The 21394-nt window shown below is 43.0% G+C and overlaps 1 protein-coding gene across 3 annotated transcripts in view; it reads left to right on the top strand.

Annotated features, from left to right (window-relative positions):
* The window catches only part of ARMH3 (armadillo like helical domain containing 3), a 269393-nt gene that overhangs the window by 191021 nt on the left and 56978 nt on the right, over window positions 1–21394 (top strand). For all 3 annotated transcript variants that reach the window (XM_030202857.1, XM_030202858.1, XM_030202856.1), the window contains exon 23: window positions 3077–3152. In XM_030202857.1, coding sequence (XP_030058717.1) covers window positions 3077–3152 — 76 coding nt within the window. The remainder of the gene's footprint in view (window positions 1–3076; window positions 3153–21394) is intronic.

Raw genomic sequence — 21394 nt, 5'->3', positions numbered from 1 at the left:
TCCCGCGCATTTAAACCTTTTATTTTCCTCGCAGTGACGGCAGTGAAGCACACAACACAGCGGGCTCGCCTCCAGCCTTTCCCTTCCCTCAGTGTTCCGCCCTCGCGGAAACAGGAAATACATCATCGCAAGAAGGCTGGACACTGAGTGAGGGAAGGGAAAGGCTGGAGGTGAGCCCGCTGTGTTGTGTGCTTCACTGCCGTCGCTGCAAGGAAAATAAATGGTTTAAATGCGCGCGGGGGGGTGGGCAGGAAGGAACGAAGAGGAAGCCTGTCCGGGAGCTGAAGGCAGGAAGAGCTGCCTGCAGCGTTGCGCCAGCCCTGCGTTTGCCCCCCCCAAACTACGCCCATCGGTAGGCGTCTGTTGTACCACGGATGCAGGGGTTATTACTGCTCCTGCAGGGCGGGGAAATAACCTCTTTTTGCACCCACGGTAAAACTTTGAAAATTTTCCCCATTTCTGCGGTTTTACTGCGGATTACTGCAGTTTACCGAGATTACCTGCTCCCATGTCATTCTGTACTTGCTAGCTCTATTTCTGGATCTAGTGAGTTTAGTTTGGTGCAGATCACAGGTATACATCCAAATGGGTGGAATTATCACCATATACAGATAATGATATTATAAAATACTGCTGTACATTTATACTGTCAGGGACCGCCTGGAACATGCCACCCCTAATTATCTGCATGCTGCCGTTTATATATATATAAGTAGCATATTTTAAAAAAATCACTATACTTACACTCTCTCTGTCTGTCTGTCTGTCTGTCTATCTATCTATCTATCTATCTATCTATCTATCTATCTATCTATCTATATACAGTGGTGGAAATAAGTATTTGATCCCTTGCTGATTTTGTAAGTTTGCCCACTGACAAAGACATGAGCAGCCCATAATTGAAGGGTAGGTTATTGGTAACAGTGAGAGATAGCACATCACAAATTAAATCCGGAAAATCACATTGTGGAAAGTATATGAATTTATTTGCATTCTGCAGAGGGAAATAAGTATTTAATCCCTCTGGCAAACAAGACCTAATACTTGGTGGCAAAACCCTTGTTGGCAAGCACAGCGGTCAGACGTCTTCTGTAGTTGATGATGAGGTTTGCACACATGTCAGGAGGAATTTTGGTCCACTCCTCTTTGCAGATCATCTCTAAATCATTAAGAGTTCTGGGCTGTCGCTTGGCAACTCGCAGCTTCAGCTCCCTCCATAAGTTTTCAATGGGATTAAGGTCTGGTGACTGGCTAGGCCACTCCATGACCCTAATGTGCTTCTTCCTGAGCCACTCCTTTGTTGCCTTGGCTGTATGTTTTGGGTCATTGTCGTGCTGGAAGACCCAGCCACGACCCATTTTTAAGGCCCTGGCGGAGGGAAGGAGGTTGTCACTCAGAATTGTACGGTACATGGCCCCATCCATTCTCCCATTGATGCGGTGAAGTAGTCCTGTGCCCTTAGCAGAGAAACACCCCCAAAACATAACATTTCCACCTCCATGCTTGACAGTGGGGACGGTGTTCTTTGGGTCATAGGCAGCATTTCTCTTCCTCCAAACACGGCGAGTTGAGTTCATGCCAAAGAGCTCAATTTTGTCTCATCTGACCACAGCACCTTCTCCCAATCACTCTCGGCATCATCCAGGTGTTCACTGGCAAACTTCAGACGGGCCGTCACATGTGCCTTCCGGAGCAGGGGGACCTTGCGGGCACTGCAGGATTGCAATCCGTTATGTCGTAATGTGTTACCAATGGTTTTCGTGGTGACAGTGGTCCCAGCTGCCTTGAGATCATTGACAAGTTCCCCCCTTGTAGTTGTAGGCTGATTTCTAACCTTCCTCATGATCAAGGATACCCCACGAGGTGAGATTTTGCGTGGAGCCCCAGATCTTTGTCGATTGACAGTCATTTTGTACTTCTTCCATTTTCTTACTATGGCACCAACAGTTGTCTCCTTCTCGCCCAGCGTCTTACTGATGGTTTGTAGCCCATTCCAGCCTTGTGCAGGTGTATGATCTTGTCCCTGACATCCTTAGACAGCTCCTTGCTCTTGGCCATTTTGTAGAGGTTAGAGTCTGACTGATTCACTGAGTCTGTGGACAGGTGTCTTTCATACAGGTGACCATTGCCGACAGCTGTCTGTCATGCAGGTAACGAGTTGATTTGGAGCATCTACCTGGTCTGTAGGGGCCAGATCTCTTACTGGTTGGTGGGGGATCAAATACTTATTTCCCTCTGCAGAATGCAAATAAATTCATATACTTTCCACAATGTGATTTTCCAGATTTAATTTGTGATGTGCTATCTCTCACTGTTACCAATAACCTACCCTTCAATTATGGGCTGCTCATGTCTTTGTCAGTGGGCAAACTTACAAAATCAGCAAGGGATCAAATACTTATTTCCACCACTGTATATTACCTTAAAAATCAGTGCTGCAAAACCACGTGGTTAGGACAATTCAAGTTAGGCGTAGTTTATAGAATATGCTCACATGCCGTTCTTGTGACTAAAATTTAGGCGCACCCATTTAAGCCACCTAAAACCAGTCCTAAATACCTGCGCCTAAGTTAGTGCAGATCGGGTGTATTCTATAATAGAAATGCTAAAATGCTAAGTAGTAGTAGTAGTATAATAGTGTGCATAGTTTTTTGAAATGCCCACAACTCACCCATTCCATGCTCATGGCCACGACCCCTTTTTGACTGCACATTTGAATTTATGTGCACCATTTAATAGAATATGCCTAGAAAGTTGTGTGCTTAAATTCTAATTAAAGCCAATTAGTGTCGCTAATTAGTTAACTACCAGTTATCGGCGCTGATTGGCTTGTTAATTAAGTTGTGCGTGTAATTTGACCATACGGCCAAATTAGCGTGTGCAACTTAAGGCGCCATATATAAAACTTGGGGGTTAGTGAGTACAGTTTTCTCTTTTCAAAGTTCCTGTTTCTTCTTTGTCATTTTTATATTTATGTAAATAATCTAAAATATTTCATTACCTAGAATGAACCCTGATGATGATCTGTTTTGTGGAGTTTTGGGAATATAACACACTTTTTTTCTGTTTACTTTAGTTCTGAGACTTTCTACTAATGCAGGCCAGTGGAAGGAACCAGCTAGCAAGGTTACTCATGCACTTGTTAATATTAGGTAAGGATAAAATGGAGGGCATGTTCAAAATGTAATACATTTTGCAGCAAGTAGTTCACCTTATTTGTATTAGCACATCTTGTCAAGTACAACGTTTTTATTGTAGCAGTGGGAATCGTGCTTAGTATAATATCCAGCTTATTTTCGAAAGAGAAAAAAGCCTATAGTGCGACCTAAATCGGGAGATAGACGTTTGTCTCGCAAAGGCGCCCAAATCGGTATAATCGAAAGCCGATTTTGGGCGTTTCCAACTGCACTCCGTCGCGGAAACGAATAAAGTTGACGGGGGCGTGTCGGAGGCGTGGTGGAGGCGGAACTGGGGCGTGGTTATCAGCCGAGGAGAGATGGGCGTCTTTAGCTGATAATCGAAAAAATAAAGGCGTTTTACCGCGATTTTCGGTCACTTTTTTTGGACCCTTTTTTTTCACGAACATGTCCCAAAAAAGTGCTCCAACTGCCCAGATGACCACTGGAGGGAATCGGGGATGACCTCCTCGGACTCCCCCAGTGGTCACTAACCTCCTCCCACCGAAAAAACCCCACTTTAAAAACTTTTTTCCCAGCCTATATGCCAGCCTTAAATGCCGTACCCACCTCCATGACAGCAGAATGTGTTCGATCCTGTCACAGCCTTTCCCTGGGTCAGATGTGGCTCTCGGGTGCAGTACAGGGTCACATCAGCATTGCATTGTGGTGGGTGTAGGGTATTGGGCTCCTTGATTTCATTAGCTTCTGTTACAGTCTCACGATGTTGGTAGTTGGTAGGCTCTTCTCCCATGGTGCTTTTCCCCCTGCCTACTGGGTCAGAGTGTGCCCTGTTGTGTTTCCTGTTGTAGTCCATGCGGTAGTGGCCATTTTTGTAAGCTAGTTTTAGTTCCCTTTCCTGTGTTAGCCACGTTAGACAACTTAGTTCTTCCCTTGAATGTGGCTGAAAGAGGGCATTGTACAGCATTCTGCCAGCTCTGACCTACTGCTCATCTCAGTACCAGTGAGACTCGTTGCCAGTGGGGCACAACCTCTGATCTGCAGTTAACTGTGAGTAAAGGCGGTTATTCCAATAAAGGACGTTTTCGGAGAGATTAGTGTTCAGGTGTCAACTGGTGTGCCAATGTTATATAGGAGCAACCAGTCTTAGAGGCCTGCGTGTATGCAGGTCCCTGGAGCACTTTTAGTGGGTACCGCAGTGCACTTCAGCCAGGTGGCCCCAGGCCCATCCCCCCCCCACCTGTAACACTTATGCTGGTAAATGGGAGGCCTCCAAAACCCACTGTACCCACATGTAGGTGCCCCCTTCACCCCTAAGAGCTGTGGTAGTGTTGTACATTTGTGGGTAGTGGGTTTTGGGGGAGGGGGGTTGGGAGCTCAGCACCCGTGTTAAGGGAGCTATGCATGTGGGAGCTTTTTCTGAAGTCCACCGCACTGACCTAGGGTGCCCAGTTGGTGTCCTGGCATATCAGGGGGGCCAGTGTACTACCAATCCTGGCCCCTCCCACGACCAAATGGCTTGGATTAGGACGTTTTTGAGCTGGGCGTTTTTAGTTTCCATTATCGCTAAAAAAAAACAAACACCCAGCTCAAAAACGTCCTTTTTTTCGAAAATACGGTTCGGTCCGCCCCTTCACGGACCCGTTCTCGAAGATAAACGCCCATGGAGATAGGAGTTTCCGTTCGATTATGCCCCTCCATGTATGTAAGTTGTATACATGCTTACATTTTGCATAACTGCTCCTTCTAAATGAGCTAAATGTGTATCCATTGTCATATGAAAATCTCCCTTAACACCTGTTGTGCATTCAGAGAGTAAATATTCACAAACATTACTTTATCCCTTGTCACCTTTCCATTACTGCTATACACCTTGCCTTCCTTTTCTTAAAGATAGCCTCTATATGAAATTGTATATGTTTGTTTGTTTATTTGGATTTAATATACCACCCTTCTTACAGGAATTCAAGGTGATGTACAAACCTATCATAAAAACCAAAGATTGAGAAAAGAATTCCAATTTTTTAAATGAACGAAAAAAGGAGGTCAGAAAGGGGATAGCAAATCAGGTAGCAAACAAATGTGTACCATCAAGCCAACAGTCCCCATACTCTTAAAAAAAAATTAGCTTTCATAGTAGCCCTAAACTTAGATAAAAGATGTCCAATTACAAGTGAGCAGGAAGGAAGGTCCATAAAAACAGTCTCAAATAGGAAGAAGTTGTCTCTAGTTGATTCAAGTTGTGCAGCAGAAACTGGGTGGAGGACCAGCCCGAGGCCACAAAAGGAACAAAGTGGGGAGTCAAATGAGGAAACTAGTATAACCAGATACAGCAGGTAGCTCGAATACAGTGCTTAGGACACATTTTAAACTGAATTAAATAAGTGATCTTTAGCCAATGATGCTGCGTGAACAGTGGCATGACGTGGTCAAATTTGGTTGGCTGTATTATGGATGACTTGCAGTTGTTAAAGAAAATAATTAGGAAGACTGGTATACATCACATTAGAATAGTCCACGTGAGTAATAACGGTAGCAAGTAAGAGAATGTGTCAGGAGTGAGGATCCAAAAGACTACGAATGGAGTGGAACTGACATAGGGCCCCAAAACATTGATGGGCTACCACGGTAATCTATAGTTCAAAAGAGAGACACTGATTTAGGCGGTGCTGTCTTCCCTTCCATGTCATCGAAGACTCCCAGCGGCTTCAAACGCTGTACTCAGGTGCAACAGACCTCGCAGGCACAGATACGCATTGTGTAGTCCATGCAGAAATCCAAGTAGTGGTGGACCGAGAAATCTTCACGCCAGAAGTCAATAAAAGCAATTTTATTCAGCACCATTTCTTAGATTTCTGCTTGTACTTTGTCAAATACCTTTTGAAACTCCATATACACAGTATCAACTGGCTCACCTTTAGCCACATGTTTATTCACCCTTTCAAAGAAATATATCAGATTGGTGAGGCAAGATTTCCCTTGACTTAAATCCATGTTAGCTTTGTTTCACTAATCCAGGCCAATGTATATGTTCAATATTTTTTTTTATTATAATAATCTTTATTTTATTTATTTTATTTGTTACATTTGTATCCCACATTTTCCCACCTATTTGTAGGCTCAATGTGGCTTACATAGTACCATAGAGGCATTTCTCCAGTCCGGTAAAGAAACAAATACAGGTGGTGGTATGGTTGAGTAAGGAACATATGTTTCCGTTACAATGGGAACCAAGGAGAGGAAAGATTATTTAGTGTCCAGTACAAGCTTTGGTTATGTTGTGTTGCAACCTGAGGTTTCATATCACTGACTTTTTCAAGGACTCGGGTGTGGATCTCCGACTTCTAGCAGGTCTCCGTCTTAAGAACTCACAGCATGCTGGAGAAGTCATTGAAACCCTGAAAAAAATGGCACATTGGTATTTTTGTTAGGCTCCCAAGAGGCTGTGCTGTGTATCTCATGAGTTTACGTTGCAGCACTAATTTAAAATAAACATAACAGTGCACTTACAGATGCGCTAACCCGTGGCCACTTAAGTGCTGAATATAGATTTAAGTGGCTATGTGTTGGCCGGCAGGGCCTGGCTTTGAATACCTGGGAATAACTCCCATCAGCGGTGAGCAAAATGCTCACTGCTGCTGGCTGAATATAATTTCTTCCCTAGTCCACTTATTCCCTGAACCTTCACCTTAAAAAAAAAAAAAAAACCCTACCAGAGACATCATAAAAGCTAAGTAAGTTCTTTTTAAAGAAAGTGCAAAAAAATAAGTGTGTAATTAACCAAGAAAAAGACTGTGATACCTAATCACTATGAAGAAAAATCTAATAATATGCTATGTATTTCACTGGGACAGTTTAGTCTGGCAAACACCACACAAGATGAAATTTCCTGTAAGGTTACCCCATTTAACATCATTTGCAATGTTTCCTTGCTTCTGTGTTGTACAGAAGACATTCACATTGCATATCTAAAAGATAACAGGTTTTATCCAGTATGTTAAAGTGATTTCATGGCTATTTATGTGAATTACTATAATTGTTCTTGTTCACGATAACATTCATATAAATAAAAGTTAGCAAACAATAATCACCTGGAAATTGTATATTCCGTAGCGTCCTCTCCGGTCCGGCCCGGCCCAGCATATGACTGATGAGTTGTACACACCTTCCAGCAGATGGAGACTAAGAACTTTGACTTTCATGAAAGCCAATAAAAAGCCATGGCTAGCTAGAGGTAGTTTCAGTATTCTCAGTCTCTAGCAGGTGCAAGGTGGTGAGCTGTTCAGTCTCTTATTATTATTTTCTTCCTTTCTTTTCTCTCTACTTTCTCCTCCCTGAGTTTAAAAAAAAAAGTGAAATCAGTTTATTTGTTTACTGTTTTGTTTTTCTGCCACTATGCACCAGCATTACTTTTAGTTGTAGAGGCTGAGGCCCACGGGGATATTCGGTCAGCCTTGGGAGTGTCACACTTGGGTGGTTGGGTACCTCCCCCCATCGCTTCCTCTCAATTTGGCTTCTTTGTGCAGTCGACAGCCTCGTGGTAGAGGTGTTTTGCACTGACCTCGACCCCTTCACAGGAAGGGTGCTTGCAGGCTGAAGAGAGACAGTCACATTAAAAAAAAATTTTTTTAAAGAACAAAAGCAGCAGAGCAGCTCTAACTGCTTCAGGCGGGCAGCCCTGTAGGTGCGAGGGCTTAGCGGCTGTCTTTTCCCTTGTTCAGAGAGGGGTTTTCATGTTTGTAAAAAAAAAAACAAACACCATTGCAGAAAAGCTCCATCGCTGCTCAGTGTGTCAGCGTAGAAGTCTTACCAAGCCAGGGCCTGTAAGTATTTCACTACCAAGGAGGTGAGTTCGGTTTCTCTTCCTCCGGAGATGGCATCTACATCGGAGGTCGCAGCCTCTTCTGGAATTGACATGGGTGCTCGTTCCTCACAGGCTTCGGGTTTGGTGGGAAACTCCGCCATCTTACAGCAGCAGCCAGCTTCTTTGGAGCAGCCTGCTACTGCACCGCCGCAGTTGTCAATACCTTCTGTGCAGCCCATACCTGAGCAGGAGGGTGGATTCCTGAAGGGGGGGTTCCCTCCTGAAATTGTACTGCATATGTATAAGGCTTTTCTATTGCAGAAATCAGTACCCTCTTCAGCTCTCCCATCTGATGTTTCAGGACAGCTTCGGTCCTCGTTCAAGGATGGAATGAATCTATTGCCCCCCCCCCCCCCAAAGTCTTGGTGATCCTGGCCAACAACCTGCCTGATTTATTACCAAACCTATGAAATGAAAAGGAGCGGTCAAAGATGTGTTTTTTGGTACATTCGTGAATCATGGCATTTAAGGCTGCCAACATCGACAACATCGCCTCTCTAGTCTGCGAGGACGGCGCCACCAAATGCGCTCGCTTTGCCGCTTGGTATTTCTGTTCCAGTTGTATTATACCTTGGGCTATCCGCTTTGAGCGGGCACACGTATATGCTATGATGCCCCCCCTCAAAACTACCTTTGAGGTTTCCCAGTATAATTGCACCTCCGGTTCGTGACATGCGTTAGCATCCGTAAACTGCGACCACTTCTGGTGTAGATTTTCCTGAAATATCTCCTCCACCATTAAATACGAGGGAAACCGCCACTGATTCCGACGGAGCCGCTCTTCACCTAAGTCTATGTCCACCCAAATTAGTGTGATCGGAAACTTCCAAGTGTCCAATCTCAGCCTGCACAACCTGCGGGAACAGAGTGGCAGCTATCAGAATGTAGACCAATCGCAACCAAGTGCCATGGGCCCTTGACAAATAAGTATAATCACGCGCACTAGGATTGCTCAACCACCATGGGTCTACCAAATTCAGGGCTAGGTATGGCAGACCTTTCCCCCCGCCCATCGCCATTCCCGCGCCTGGGCCTAACCGATCGTGATGCCCATCCATTACTTGATTAAAGTCTCCCAAAATAATCCAAGGAGCAGTAGAGTGCTGAATTCCCAAACGTACCAAGTGCTGGAAGAAAGAATGGCCATACACATTAGATCCATAGATATTGAAGAGAGAGACTTCCTGACCCATAATATTCAAATGCAAAAGAAGGTAACGTCCATTCCCGTCCCTTGCAACCACCCGGGTTTTACACTCAAGTTTTTATGAATTAGAACAGCTACTCTCCCCTTCCTACCCCGTGCCGAAGTAAAGAAGCAGTCCCCCACCCATCGCTACCTTAACTTTAAGTGTTCTGCATCAGACAATTTGGTTTCTTGAAGCCATACAAGAGAGACCTTGTGACATTGTAGAGCAGACAGAATTTTGTCCTTTTAACAGGGGAAGTAATACCTGATACATTCCAAGATATTAATCTCGGAACCGGTAAATTAGCCAGGATCCCAACTCCAAATCACAATATAGGCTACCACCCTTAAAACACTAAAAATTCCTGGGTGCCCAGCCCTCACCACAGAGTCCAGATACACTTGTGCATTCCCATCAAGTCTGAAACCCTGACCGGCAAATTTATCCCCTATGTATGGCACGGCAACTCTACAAACAACACCCACATCCACATCACAAACCTCCCAAAACATAGCTCCACCCCCCTTCCTCCCCATCCTCCTCCCACCCTCCTAACCCCAACCCCACAACCCCCCCCCCCCCCCCACTCACCCTACCCCGCCACACTCCATTGACTGGACCCGGCCCTCCCCATTACCCAGCGACGACTCGGGTGATCACGTTACGATGCCTATAAGGGTCCCCCCCTCATAAGAAAGAAAAGCACATTAGATATAGGTGCCAAAGATTTTTCAGTCACCTCCATCACACACGCACATCACCATATGACACCCCCCATTCACACTCTTGCAGTTACTAACCCTTCCCGTCACATATCAACACCAGCCCCATATAGCTGTGGCTCTCTAGTCCGCTGCCGCTCGTGGAGCACTACTCACAAGCCACACACACAGGAAATCACGCGCTGGATCCGCATACAGGAAACCACACTTCACCCACATACAGATACATCAAATAATATATGCATATTCCACGTACATATCTATAAAGCCCCTACCCTAGTCTTTCACACTGTACACTGATTACACAGTCCGGGGACGCATAGCTCCATTTCAGAAAGCAGAAATGTGACTTGAGTGGTGAAACGAAATAGCCAATTATCTGTAGGTTATTCCAGCATGAAAACCCCACTACGACTGGTTCAGGGCAGCCCCATTTAACCAGTTGGATGCACTTTCTGGGGATTCCTATGAACGCCATTGTCCATTGTCCCAGATTCTCAAAACTGCAGGGTATCTGAACTGAAACTTATAGTTCCGCTCCACCAGACGTGCACACATTGGAGAAAACAACCTGCTCCTCGCTGAAAGTTTTGCAGAATAATCTTGAAATACACGGACTTGCATGCCATCATAGCGCACCTCCTCCTTATGCGAGAGATAATACTGAAGAAAGGAGTCCTTCTGCGCCAAATTATGAAACTTAGCTATAACAATTCTGGGCCTCCGCTTCCCCCGTCTGTTTAGAACCCAGACGGTGTGCTCTTTCCAGGCGCACCAGCACCAACTCCAACTCATCCTCTGAGGTCAGCAGAGGACCCAGCCACCATTCCAACTCTTGTCGTAGGGTCTTCTCCAGAACTGATTCTAAGTCTAAGTGCTTTGAAAATGAGCCTCTTTCTCTTCTAAAACTGCTGCTTACCAGGCATATATTTACAGGTGTTTATGTACCATGATTTATACATAAGCTTTTACTTTGCTCTTCCCCCAAAGGAACCCCCCACATGTTTAAAAGTATGTATACAGTCACTATCTATGTGTACTTTTATATGTGTTTCTTGTGCATTATTTCAGAAAAGGCTCTTTCCATGTGTAAAGCCCAGTTAGTTATTTAGAAAATTACCTCCTTAATTATGCATTTTATCATGAACATGCTCTGAAAAAAATCCTGAATAAAACTAACAGGAGAGGTAATGAGGTACTGCAGAGTGAATACATTTGGAAGCAAGAAAAAGCAGTGTGAATTTTATGCACAGTTGAATGGGAAGCCAATGTAGCATTTCAAGAAGAGTAGATAGATTATCACAGTGGCACCAGGAGAAGATGTTATCCTGCTAAGATTTGAATAGACTGCAGTGGAGACAGATAATTCAGTGGCGGAGCCATGAGAAGCAAGTTTCAGTAGTCTTAAGTGGGCAGTGGTAAGAAAATAGATGAGAGTTCTGGTAGAATAATCAGAAAGAAAAGGACAGATTTTGTAAAGCCTGAAGAAAAAAAAGAGCGGCACTTTTTGGCCATGCTGTAGATGCTCTATGAGAATGAAAGAGAGGAGTCAATGGGGACCCCAAGGTTTTGAGCCTAAATGATTGAGATAAGAGAATGGGAGATGCAGCATATTCTTATTTCTTTATATTTATTTGAAATAAGAGCTGCTCTGTTCTTAAAGCTACACGTCTAGGTTTCCAGTCTACTGTTCAGTTATTTGTGCAGCAATCAGACCTACATTGTATATGTCAATGTGATGCCTGCTTTATGTTCTGATAAGAATCAGCACAGCACCATCCATAGTTAGAATCATAATAGTGTTGGTAGCTAAGTGGGTGGAACATTCAAATACAACAATTTATTTCTCCTTAAATAAACGGGAATCAATCATTTTAATTGCCAAGTGATCTATCTATATATCTGTAAATATAATTTCTTGTCAAAGAAATCTGCTAACATATAAACTAGCAAAGGGTGGAGCTACCCAGGTCTCCATAGTTATGCGTTTGACTTGTATATAATAAATGTCTTCATAAAGAAAACCAATTACCACATAAAAGTATCTCTGCTGTGAGATACAAAAATATCTCTTGGTAGTGTTACTTGGAAATTTGCTCATAATCCTTTTTTTGACCATTATGTTTCTTTATACAAATATAAAGACTCTAGGGGTAATTTGAAAGGGCATTACATGGGTAAGCAGTGTTTTTATGGACAGAAAAAGCTTTTTATAATTTTATAAATATTCAAAAGATATTAGCCTTTGCTTATCCTGCCATTAGGAGGTTTAAAACAATATCTGTTATACTAGTTCGATAAAAAGACAGATCACTGATACAAAGATAATAATTACTAAAGTAAAAGAGAAAAAAAAGGACAGAAGTACAGACCCTTTGTGTGAAAACACAGGTTTTCATTTTAAATCGTTGGTCCTTAAACTCCTCTATTTCATTACTTTCCAACTTTTTGCAATTTTTTTCTTTTCAAAAAAGTTTGTCACAATTTTCCTTTCCATTCCAGTTTCTTTTTCATTTTTATTAACAAATCATCTTGACTTATATTCTTTCCAAGCCTCCAAATACCAATGTCTGACAAAGGCCATTTTCTCTTGTGAAGCTTAAAGAAAAGATTGAGGTATCTCTTTCTAAGAAGAAGAGCTTTTTTCAAAGCTCTGCTGTATAATTTTGGTTCAGATACCTGATTGGAGAGCCACCAAACTTGTTTCCATACTGTATAATCCCCTGAAACCTGATTGAGAGAGATGCAGTAAATTCTTTTTTCCCCCACAAAATCCCTTAACTGGGGAAAAAAAAACCCTGCTCATTCAATACTTTTAGCATAAAGGAAAATATTGTGCACTGGTCTATAATTTTTTGGAACAAACGTATCAAGATAACCTTTTTTTTTAAAATAGGCTTGATCAATCAACTCTTCCAAATAGGAGGCAATTTGGCAAATGTGAAACTGTAATTTACTATATATCCAGTGCATAAAGATTAAAATCCTGAATTGAATTTTTTAAAAGGTTAGATGGAAATGATAAGTAGTAGTATTAGTAGTAGTTTAGATGTTGTTGGATATAATAAAATAGGCATTTTGTCTGATATATGTTTTAAAAGAGAGAGAAACAAGGTTAAAAGAAGTCCTCAGAGAAGATAATGGGAAAACCTAGGGCCTAGTCCTGGCAACTGTTCAAAGAATCACAGGTAGAAACTTGTCCAAAATCTCACAGCCCTTACCTGGAGAATTACACTGCCATATAACAAAGAAAGAGTACTACTCCTTCTTCCACTATCTGGAAAGTTTTATATTACTGCAATACCCAGAAAACAATTCACGAAGATATAAAATTTTCTGAGGCAAAAAAAAAAAAAAAAAGTTTGTCACCTGTTCTATAGAATGAAGTTCTTATAGATCAATAGACTTTCTGACTCGAGAATTCCTCTAACACATGGAAGAGCTCTTGGGAAGGAGAGGAACTACTATTAATACACTGAGAAAAATATGACATCTTTGCCATCTAAATTGCCAAATGATATTTCGTAATCCAATCCTTGTAGTGAATAAAAATATCAAAATCCTTATGCTTCCTTCATAATCTTTCTGCTCTTCATACTTGTCTTTTCAATAGAGCAGTAGGGTACTATGGTACTGTGGCTAGCGGCTGGCTGCAGGACCTCAGGAAATGTGACATACGCAGGTTGCAGGTGAAAGTCAAAGCATTTATATACACAAGGGATATAATCAACCCGGTTTCCTCACAGGCTTGGTTCTTCTATTAAAGTCTCTTTAATCACAATCCTAGTTTCAATAGCCTTTCCTGGACATGGCTACACACTTCAATATGCATTAATCTTCTCTAGAAAACAAGCCGGGTCTGGGCAGGCGGCAGACAGAAGAATAAACCAGGAGACAAGCAGGGTCAAAGCCACAATCAGGAAAAAGCACAGCAGCACTGCAACAAACTCTCACCAAAGAAAAACTCCTCTGAGGACCTCTGTTGCAAGGCAAACTAGAGACCTTCCCAGGTGGTTAATAAAGGCAGCATACAAGGGAGTTCACCAGGTACGGGTACTGCTTAGTTCCAAAAACTCCCAATACAATCTGGAAGGCTGGAAGATCCGGACCGGACCAGCATATCTTCTGGAACATGGGAAACGGTAAGCCATCAGTTCACAGCAGCTACCAGGTTTAACCACCGGGGGGGGCGAGGTGACTGAGAGCCAGGAACCTGGGCACAACCGTGACAGATATATAAAATAGAGTGGAGTGAAATGGGTAAATGAGAATCACCTGCTTTTTTGCAGGTGCACTGAAAAATGGACCTACGCACATCCAATAAATGCATCTACATCAGCGCAGGCTACTTTTCGGTGCACCTTAGTAAAAGGACCCCTTAGTAGGAGAGATACTATTGCCAGAAATAGTATTCAGTGCTGATGAGTCAAAGAAACTGAAACAAATCTCTGTAAATCTAGAAGATGTAATGGGACAAAGTGAAGAGTAGCAAATCACCTGGACCAGATAGTATACATCCCAGAGTATTGATAGAATTGAAAAATTATCTTGCAGAACTATTGTTAGTAATATGTAATTTATGTTTAAAATCAAGCATGGTACCGGAAGATTGGAGGGTGGCCAATGTGACACCAATTTTTAGACAGAGTTCCAGAGGTGATCTGGGAAATTATAGACCAGTGAGCTTGATGTCAGTGCTGGGCAAAATGGTAGAGACTATTATAAAGAACAAAATTACAGAGCATATTCAAAAGCATGGATTAATGAGACGAAGCCAATGTGGATTTAGTGACGGGAAATTTTGCCTCACCAGTCTATTACATTTCTTTAAAGGGGTGAATAACCCTGTGGATAAAGGTGAGCCGGTTGATATTGTGTGTCTGGATTTTCAGAAGGCGTTTGACAAACTACCTCATGAAAGACTCCAGAGGACATTGGAGAGTCATGGGATAGGAGGTGCTGTCCTATTGTGGATTAAAAACTAGTTAAAAGATAGAAAATAGAGAGTAGGGTTAAATGGTCAGTATTCTCAATGGAGAAGGGTTGATAGTGGAGTTCCCTAGGGGTCTGTGCTGGGACCGCTGCTTTTTAACATATTTATAAATGACTTTAGACATGGAAATAACTAGTGAAGTAATTAAATTTGCTGATGACATAAGGTTATTCAAAGTTGTTAAATGGCAAGAGGACTGTGAAAAATTGCAAGAGAACCTTACGAAACTGGGAGCCTGGCGTCTAAATGGCAGATGACATTTAATGTGGGAAAGAGGAGCCCAAACTATAGGTATGTGATGCAAGGTTCCACATTAGGAGACATTGCACAGGAAAAGGATCTAAGGTGTCATCATTGATGGTACTCTGAAACCCTATGCTCATTGTGCAGTGGCGGCTAAGAAAGCAAATAGAATGTTATAAATTAGGAAGGGAATGGAAAACAAAAATGAGAATGTTATAATGCCTTTGTATTGCTCCATGGTGCAACCGCACTTCGAATACTGTGTGCAATTCTGGTCACCGTATCTCAGAAAAGATATAGTGGAATTAGAAAAGGTACAGAGAAGGGTGATGAAAATGATAAAGGGGATGGGATGACTTCCCTATGAGGAAAGGCTAAAGCGGCTAGGGCTCTTCAGCATGGAGAAGAGATGGCTGAGATATGATAGAGGTCTATAAAATGATGATTGGAGTGGAACAAGTAGATGTGAATCGCTCGTTTACTCTTTCCAAAAATACTAGGTCTAGGGGCATGCAATGAAGCTACAAAGTAGTAAATTTAAAACAAATCAGAGAGAATATTTCTTCACTCAAAGTGTAATTAAACTCTAGAATTTGTTGCCAGAGAATGTGGTAAAAGCAGTTAGCCTAGCGGGGTTTACAAAAGGTTTGAATAACTTCTTAAAAGAAAAGTCCATAAGCCATTATTAAGATGGACTTGGGGGAAAATCCACTGCTTATACCTACAATAAGCAACATAAAATGTACTGTTTTGCGATCTTGCCAGGTACTTGTAAGCTGGATTGGCCACTGTTGGAAACAGGATGCTGTCCCAGTATTGATGTACCTTCAGTCTCTCCCAGTATGGCAACGCTTATGTTCTTACATTCTAAAGCCTTCCTTGGAACCAAAGAACCTCTCATACTTCGTCCACCGAATTTTAAAAACGTGGTATATAAATCAGTACTTTCTGCTGATTTCACCTGTATTGGAACCAAATGTTGGAATTCTGTCCCAAAATATAGTAGATTTCATCCTAACTACGTACAATTCCAAAATTGCTAGAAACTCATTTCTTCACCAGTTCATTCCAGAATTCTTTACATTAGTTAATATAACAATAACCAATTGATCTTGTCTCTTTTTTGTATTGTGAAACTATCAATATGTACACTATTTGTAGTTTATTTATTAATCTTTTCCTCTCAGCCACTTCATCATACTACTTCACTATTATTGAAATTCAAACTCCATATTTTTAATCTAAACTGTAAGCCACATTGAACTCGAGGTTGTTTTCACGATAATGTGGGATATAAATGTCATACATAAAAAAATAAAATAAAGGAACTTCAAGGTCAAAAGGAGCAACTGTAAGACAAGCAGGATTTGAACCATGACTTCTGTCTTTCTCAGCTTGCTATTCTAACCACTAGGCTGCAGCTCCGTGGCTTCCAGCTATGTTTGAACATGGATAAGTTGTGTTCGTATCAGTCTCCTGCAACCTTTTGAATATTTTCTGCTTAAAGTTTTACCTATTTCTGCACAATCTATATTGAGTCACCAATCCTCAGTATTATTTTGAGTTTCTTTTTTTACTTTGCTTTATTGTCATACGTTTTGTTTGGAAAGAGGCAACGTTTTGTCTTCCCTACACATTATAAACAAGAATCTTTCTCTCGTCTCTTGTGATCTGAGCTGAATCTACATCTAAGAAAAAGCATCAGTTGGACCATCAAAGGATATCAGAAACTGCAAACTGAGACAACAATCTACCATGTGTGAATTAACATTTATATCTTGAACTTATACTATCTTTAAGACTTTGAGATCCTGCTGAAACCCCCATTGTATTGAACTTCCAGTGGAAATTCACACAGGAGCATGAAATACAGTAATTTAATTTACAATTCTAGCAAACATAAATGCCTTAGTGTTGGACTTTAAAGAGTGCTATACCTGTTGTCCAGATTTAAAAGCACAAAATATAGGCGGTGATTTTTCTTTGTTTTGGACTGTACTGAATGGCTACCTATCCCCTGGAGAATATCAACCATCCAAGAAGTAGGAATTTCAAAGAGACTCTAATCTTGCAGCAAATATTGTTTGTATAATTAATGCTCCACCATTAATTGCTGCCAAAGACAAAATTACTTTTTGATGTACTGGAAGAGCGCTATAATCTCTTATTAAAAACAAGAATGTGCTTCAGCCCAGTAAACCAAAGATCCTCATACATCCCAGTAGTTTGGAGAAGATAAAGCTATACCCCCCCCCCATCCACCTAGAGTAAACAAACCCAAGAGGCAAATTATCTAACTATACCCACATGACTATGTGCCTACCATCTTCTAGTTACCCCTGCAACTAACAGACCACTACTCGGAAACATGGGCCTAGTAAATACCGAGTCAGCCAATAAACATTTTCCTATGATTCATGATGTCATTAGTGAATTACCACCTAATACTACCTAGACATCCTCAGAATAATGAGACCTGGCTGGATGAAAGCAGAGGAGTCCCATTGACCAGACTATGCCCCTCAAGTTTCACTATCCATTATTAACCAAGACCAGAGAAGTGACAAATCAAATCATGCAGAATCTCCATCCTCCATCTGTCTGAGTCAGAATGCCTCCTAATCCAGGCAGGAGATGTGTGGCTGCTCGTGGTCTACAGAGCACCTCGCAACAACAGATTGTCTGTTCAAGAACTCCTGAATCTGGTGATAGAGACTTGCATATTGAAACTACAGACACCATCATTACTACTGTCACTGAAATGATAGCAGCTCTAGTTTTCACTCAGGTGATCAATTCTCCAGCCTATGAAGAGGGTCGTATGCTAGACTTGGTGTTCTGCAAAGGGGTCAAAATTTTTGAACATAAAGTTGGTGGCATCAAGATAACACCCCTATCATGGAAAGATCATTTTCTAATTCAAATTTTTTAATAAGCACTACCCAAAACTGATGGACCTGTCCAAAGTTTGGAAGGGAATTCAAGCCGTAAGAAATCTGACTGCTGAGAGTTTCTTAGAGGCCTTGTTCCTACACCAGGTATGGGTGAAAAGTTAACTACAGGCCACACCAAACAATAGTGGAAAAAAAAAACCTATGGAGATCCAAACAGCACCACACAAAGAAGTAGGGGATGACCAAGAGACCTCCAGCAAACAGATCAGGCAGGAACTTCACACAGACGGTCTCTTGTGTGGACATTGTGTTTGTAGCAACGTCCTCAGTTTCATTTTGTGATCACCATTGTTCTTTGGCACTAGACTCCCATGCCTTACAGTACATGTGATCCTGAGGCAGGTGATGTTTTGGATCATTTACATGATGCTTGCTTAATAAAGAATTGCATCATCCTGACCTGTTTGCTGGAAGTCTCTTGGTCATCCCCTATTCCTTTGTGTAGTGAAGTTAACTACATTGTCAGAACAGGTTGACATCTGAAATTAACACTTAGTGATGGCCTTAGAAAAAGAAAGCTACTTGAGAGAAGATACTATGCTGTACTCACAATCATTCCCCATGATTCTCACCAGAACTACAGGTCCTTAAGTATCAAGAAAATAATCTTGAAAGAGAATAGCAGGAATCTCACCTAGATGAAGACAGGCTGAACTGTTTAAAAAAAAAACTTGGCAGTATACTGTCACGCCTTAACAATAGCCAAAAAAGACAATCTGCCCAATATTCAAAGTGATCTAAACAGCCCAGAGAGGCTCCTGGCTGTTTAAATTGCTTGTCCAGGGCTAACCATGAATATTCAGCATCACTACCAGTTGATGCTGAATATCTATGGTTAGTACCTAAGCCTAAACCAGCTAAGCCTTTAACTGCATAAGATAACCACATAAATTGGGCCGCATAAAAAGCACTTTAACCACTTACGTTTTAGCCAGCAGCATATAACCAGATATTCAGTGCCAATGCATTGAATATCTGGGAATACAGCCAGTGGTGAACATAAAAACACTGACCATCACTGGCTGAATATTGGCCAGAATATTCTTCTCAACATATTGAACAGGCTACAAATTCAACCAAGTAGCTTTTCAAAATATTAAACAGTCTACTGCAAACCCCACAACAAACCAGCCTCCCCAGTCACAACTCACTAGCATTGACTTTGCCACATGCTTTGCCAATAAAATTAAAGGTCTTCATCAGGATCTACTGACAGCTCCATTGAGTCTCCCATCAGCTAATGAGGAGAACACTTCTTTCCCCTCCCCCTCCTGTGCACAGCTATCTGGGATTCATTTAACCCGGTCACAGATAAGGCTCTTGAAAAATCTTGAAAAGCCTATGGCCAGCATCCTGCCCTCATGACCCTTTCCCAGCAAAGACATTACAGCTATCAAGCAAAGGCCTCATTGTAAGGGCCTCTAAATTTTTTTTTTAGCTCCTCTCTTGTCAAAAGACATCTATCAGCGATACTAAAGAGGGCTGTCGCATGCCTCCTACTGAACAAAAGAGCTCCTTTGGCCAGGACATACCTGAAAACTACTGACCAGTCTCTAACATACTTTTCCTGGCAAAACTTATAGAACAGTCTGTATTCAACTGAACAACTGGCTTAATGTGGCTTCAGAAATGGGTACAGAAGAGAAATCTTTCTTGTGTCCATTCTTGATGATCTCCATAGAAACCATGGCAGAAGATCTGCCTCAATACTAGCATTACTGGATTTCTCAGTAGACTTCGGTAATGTGGACAATAGTACCATGCTTACAAGACTGGCAGAAAAAATGTATCATTGGCACAGTATATATATGGTTCAGATTCTACTTTTCAGACAGACAACAATCCATTCTGTTCAGTAAAAGCGCATCAACACCTTGGGCATTAAACTGCGGGGCAGGGGCGTAGCCACGGGTGGGCCTGGATGGGCCTAGGCCCACCCAGTTTGGGTTCAGGCCCACCCAGCAGCGGAGCGGAGGGAGCAGGCAGCGCTGATCCTGCATCTACCTCCTTCTCTCTGGCGGCAGCGCTTCCCAGACGCTGCCTACCGCCGCCACGATCTACCTCCTCCCGACTTCCCTCTGTCTCACTCTCAACAGCAGCGGTAGCATCGCGATTCAAACACGCTGCCTCCTGCTTCTAACCCGAAAGCGAGACGCTTCCGGGTTAGAAGCAGGAGGTAGCGTGTTTGAATCGCTACCGCTGCTGTTGAGAGTCAGACAGAGAGAGGAGGTAGATCGTGGCGGCGGTAGGCAGCGTCTGGGAAGCGCTGCCGTCAGAGAGAGGGTGGGCAGGTGGAATGGGAGGGAAGGATGCATGGGGGTGAAGGAGAATCGCTGGACACATGGATGGGAGGGGAGGGGAGAGAGGAGAGTCATGGGATGGATGGATGGAGGTGGGGGTCAAGGGAGAGAGGAGAATTGCTGGGGATGGATGGATGGAGGTGGGGGGCAGGGGAGAGAGGAGAATTGCTGGGGATGATGGATGGATGGATGGAGGTGGGGGGCAGGGGAGAGAGGAGAATTGCTGGGGATGGATGGATGGAGGTGGGGGCAGTGAAGAGAGGAGAATTGCTGGGGATGATGGATGGATGGATGGATGGATGGAGGTGGGGGCAAGGGAGAGAGGAGAATTTCTGGGGATGGATGGATGGATGGAGGTGGGGGTCAGGGGAGAGAGGAGAATTGCTGGGGATGATGGATGGATGGATGGAGGTGGGGGGAAGGGGAGAGAGGAGAATTGCTGGGATGGATGGATGGATGGATGGAGGTGGGGGGGTAGGGGAGAGAGGAGAATTTCTGGGGATGGACGGAGGTGGGGGGCCGGGGAGAGAGGAGAATTTCTGGGGATGGATGGATGGAGGTGGGGGGCAGGGGAGAGAGGAGAATTGCTGGGAATGGATGGATGGAGGGGATAAGGGGCAAGAACAGAATTGCTGGGGATGGATGGATAGGGGCAGGGGAGAGAAGAGAATTGCTGGGTATGGATGGATGGAGGGGAGAGGAGAGTTGCTGGACATGGGTGGATGGAGGGGAGGGAAGAGGAGAGAGGAAGGTTGCTGGACATGGGTGGATGGAGGGGAGGGCAGGAGGCAGAGGAGGGTTGCTGGACATGGATGGATGGGGGGAAGGGCAGGAGAGAGGAGGCTGCAGGATATGGATGGAGGAGAGGGAAGGGAGAGAGAAGAAATGCTGGACATGGATGGAGGGGAAGGAAGAGTGAGGAAGGAGATGAGATGAGGGGAAAGGAAGAGAGGAGAAAATTGCAAATGGATTAAGAAAATAGGCAGAAGCT

This window comes from Microcaecilia unicolor, chromosome 5 (assembly GCF_901765095.1).
Source record: "Microcaecilia unicolor chromosome 5, aMicUni1.1, whole genome shotgun sequence".
Lineage (NCBI taxonomy): Eukaryota > Metazoa > Chordata > Amphibia > Gymnophiona > Siphonopidae > Microcaecilia > Microcaecilia unicolor.
Note: the sequence above shows the minus strand (reverse complement) of the source record. Positions and strands in the feature narration are given on the sequence as shown.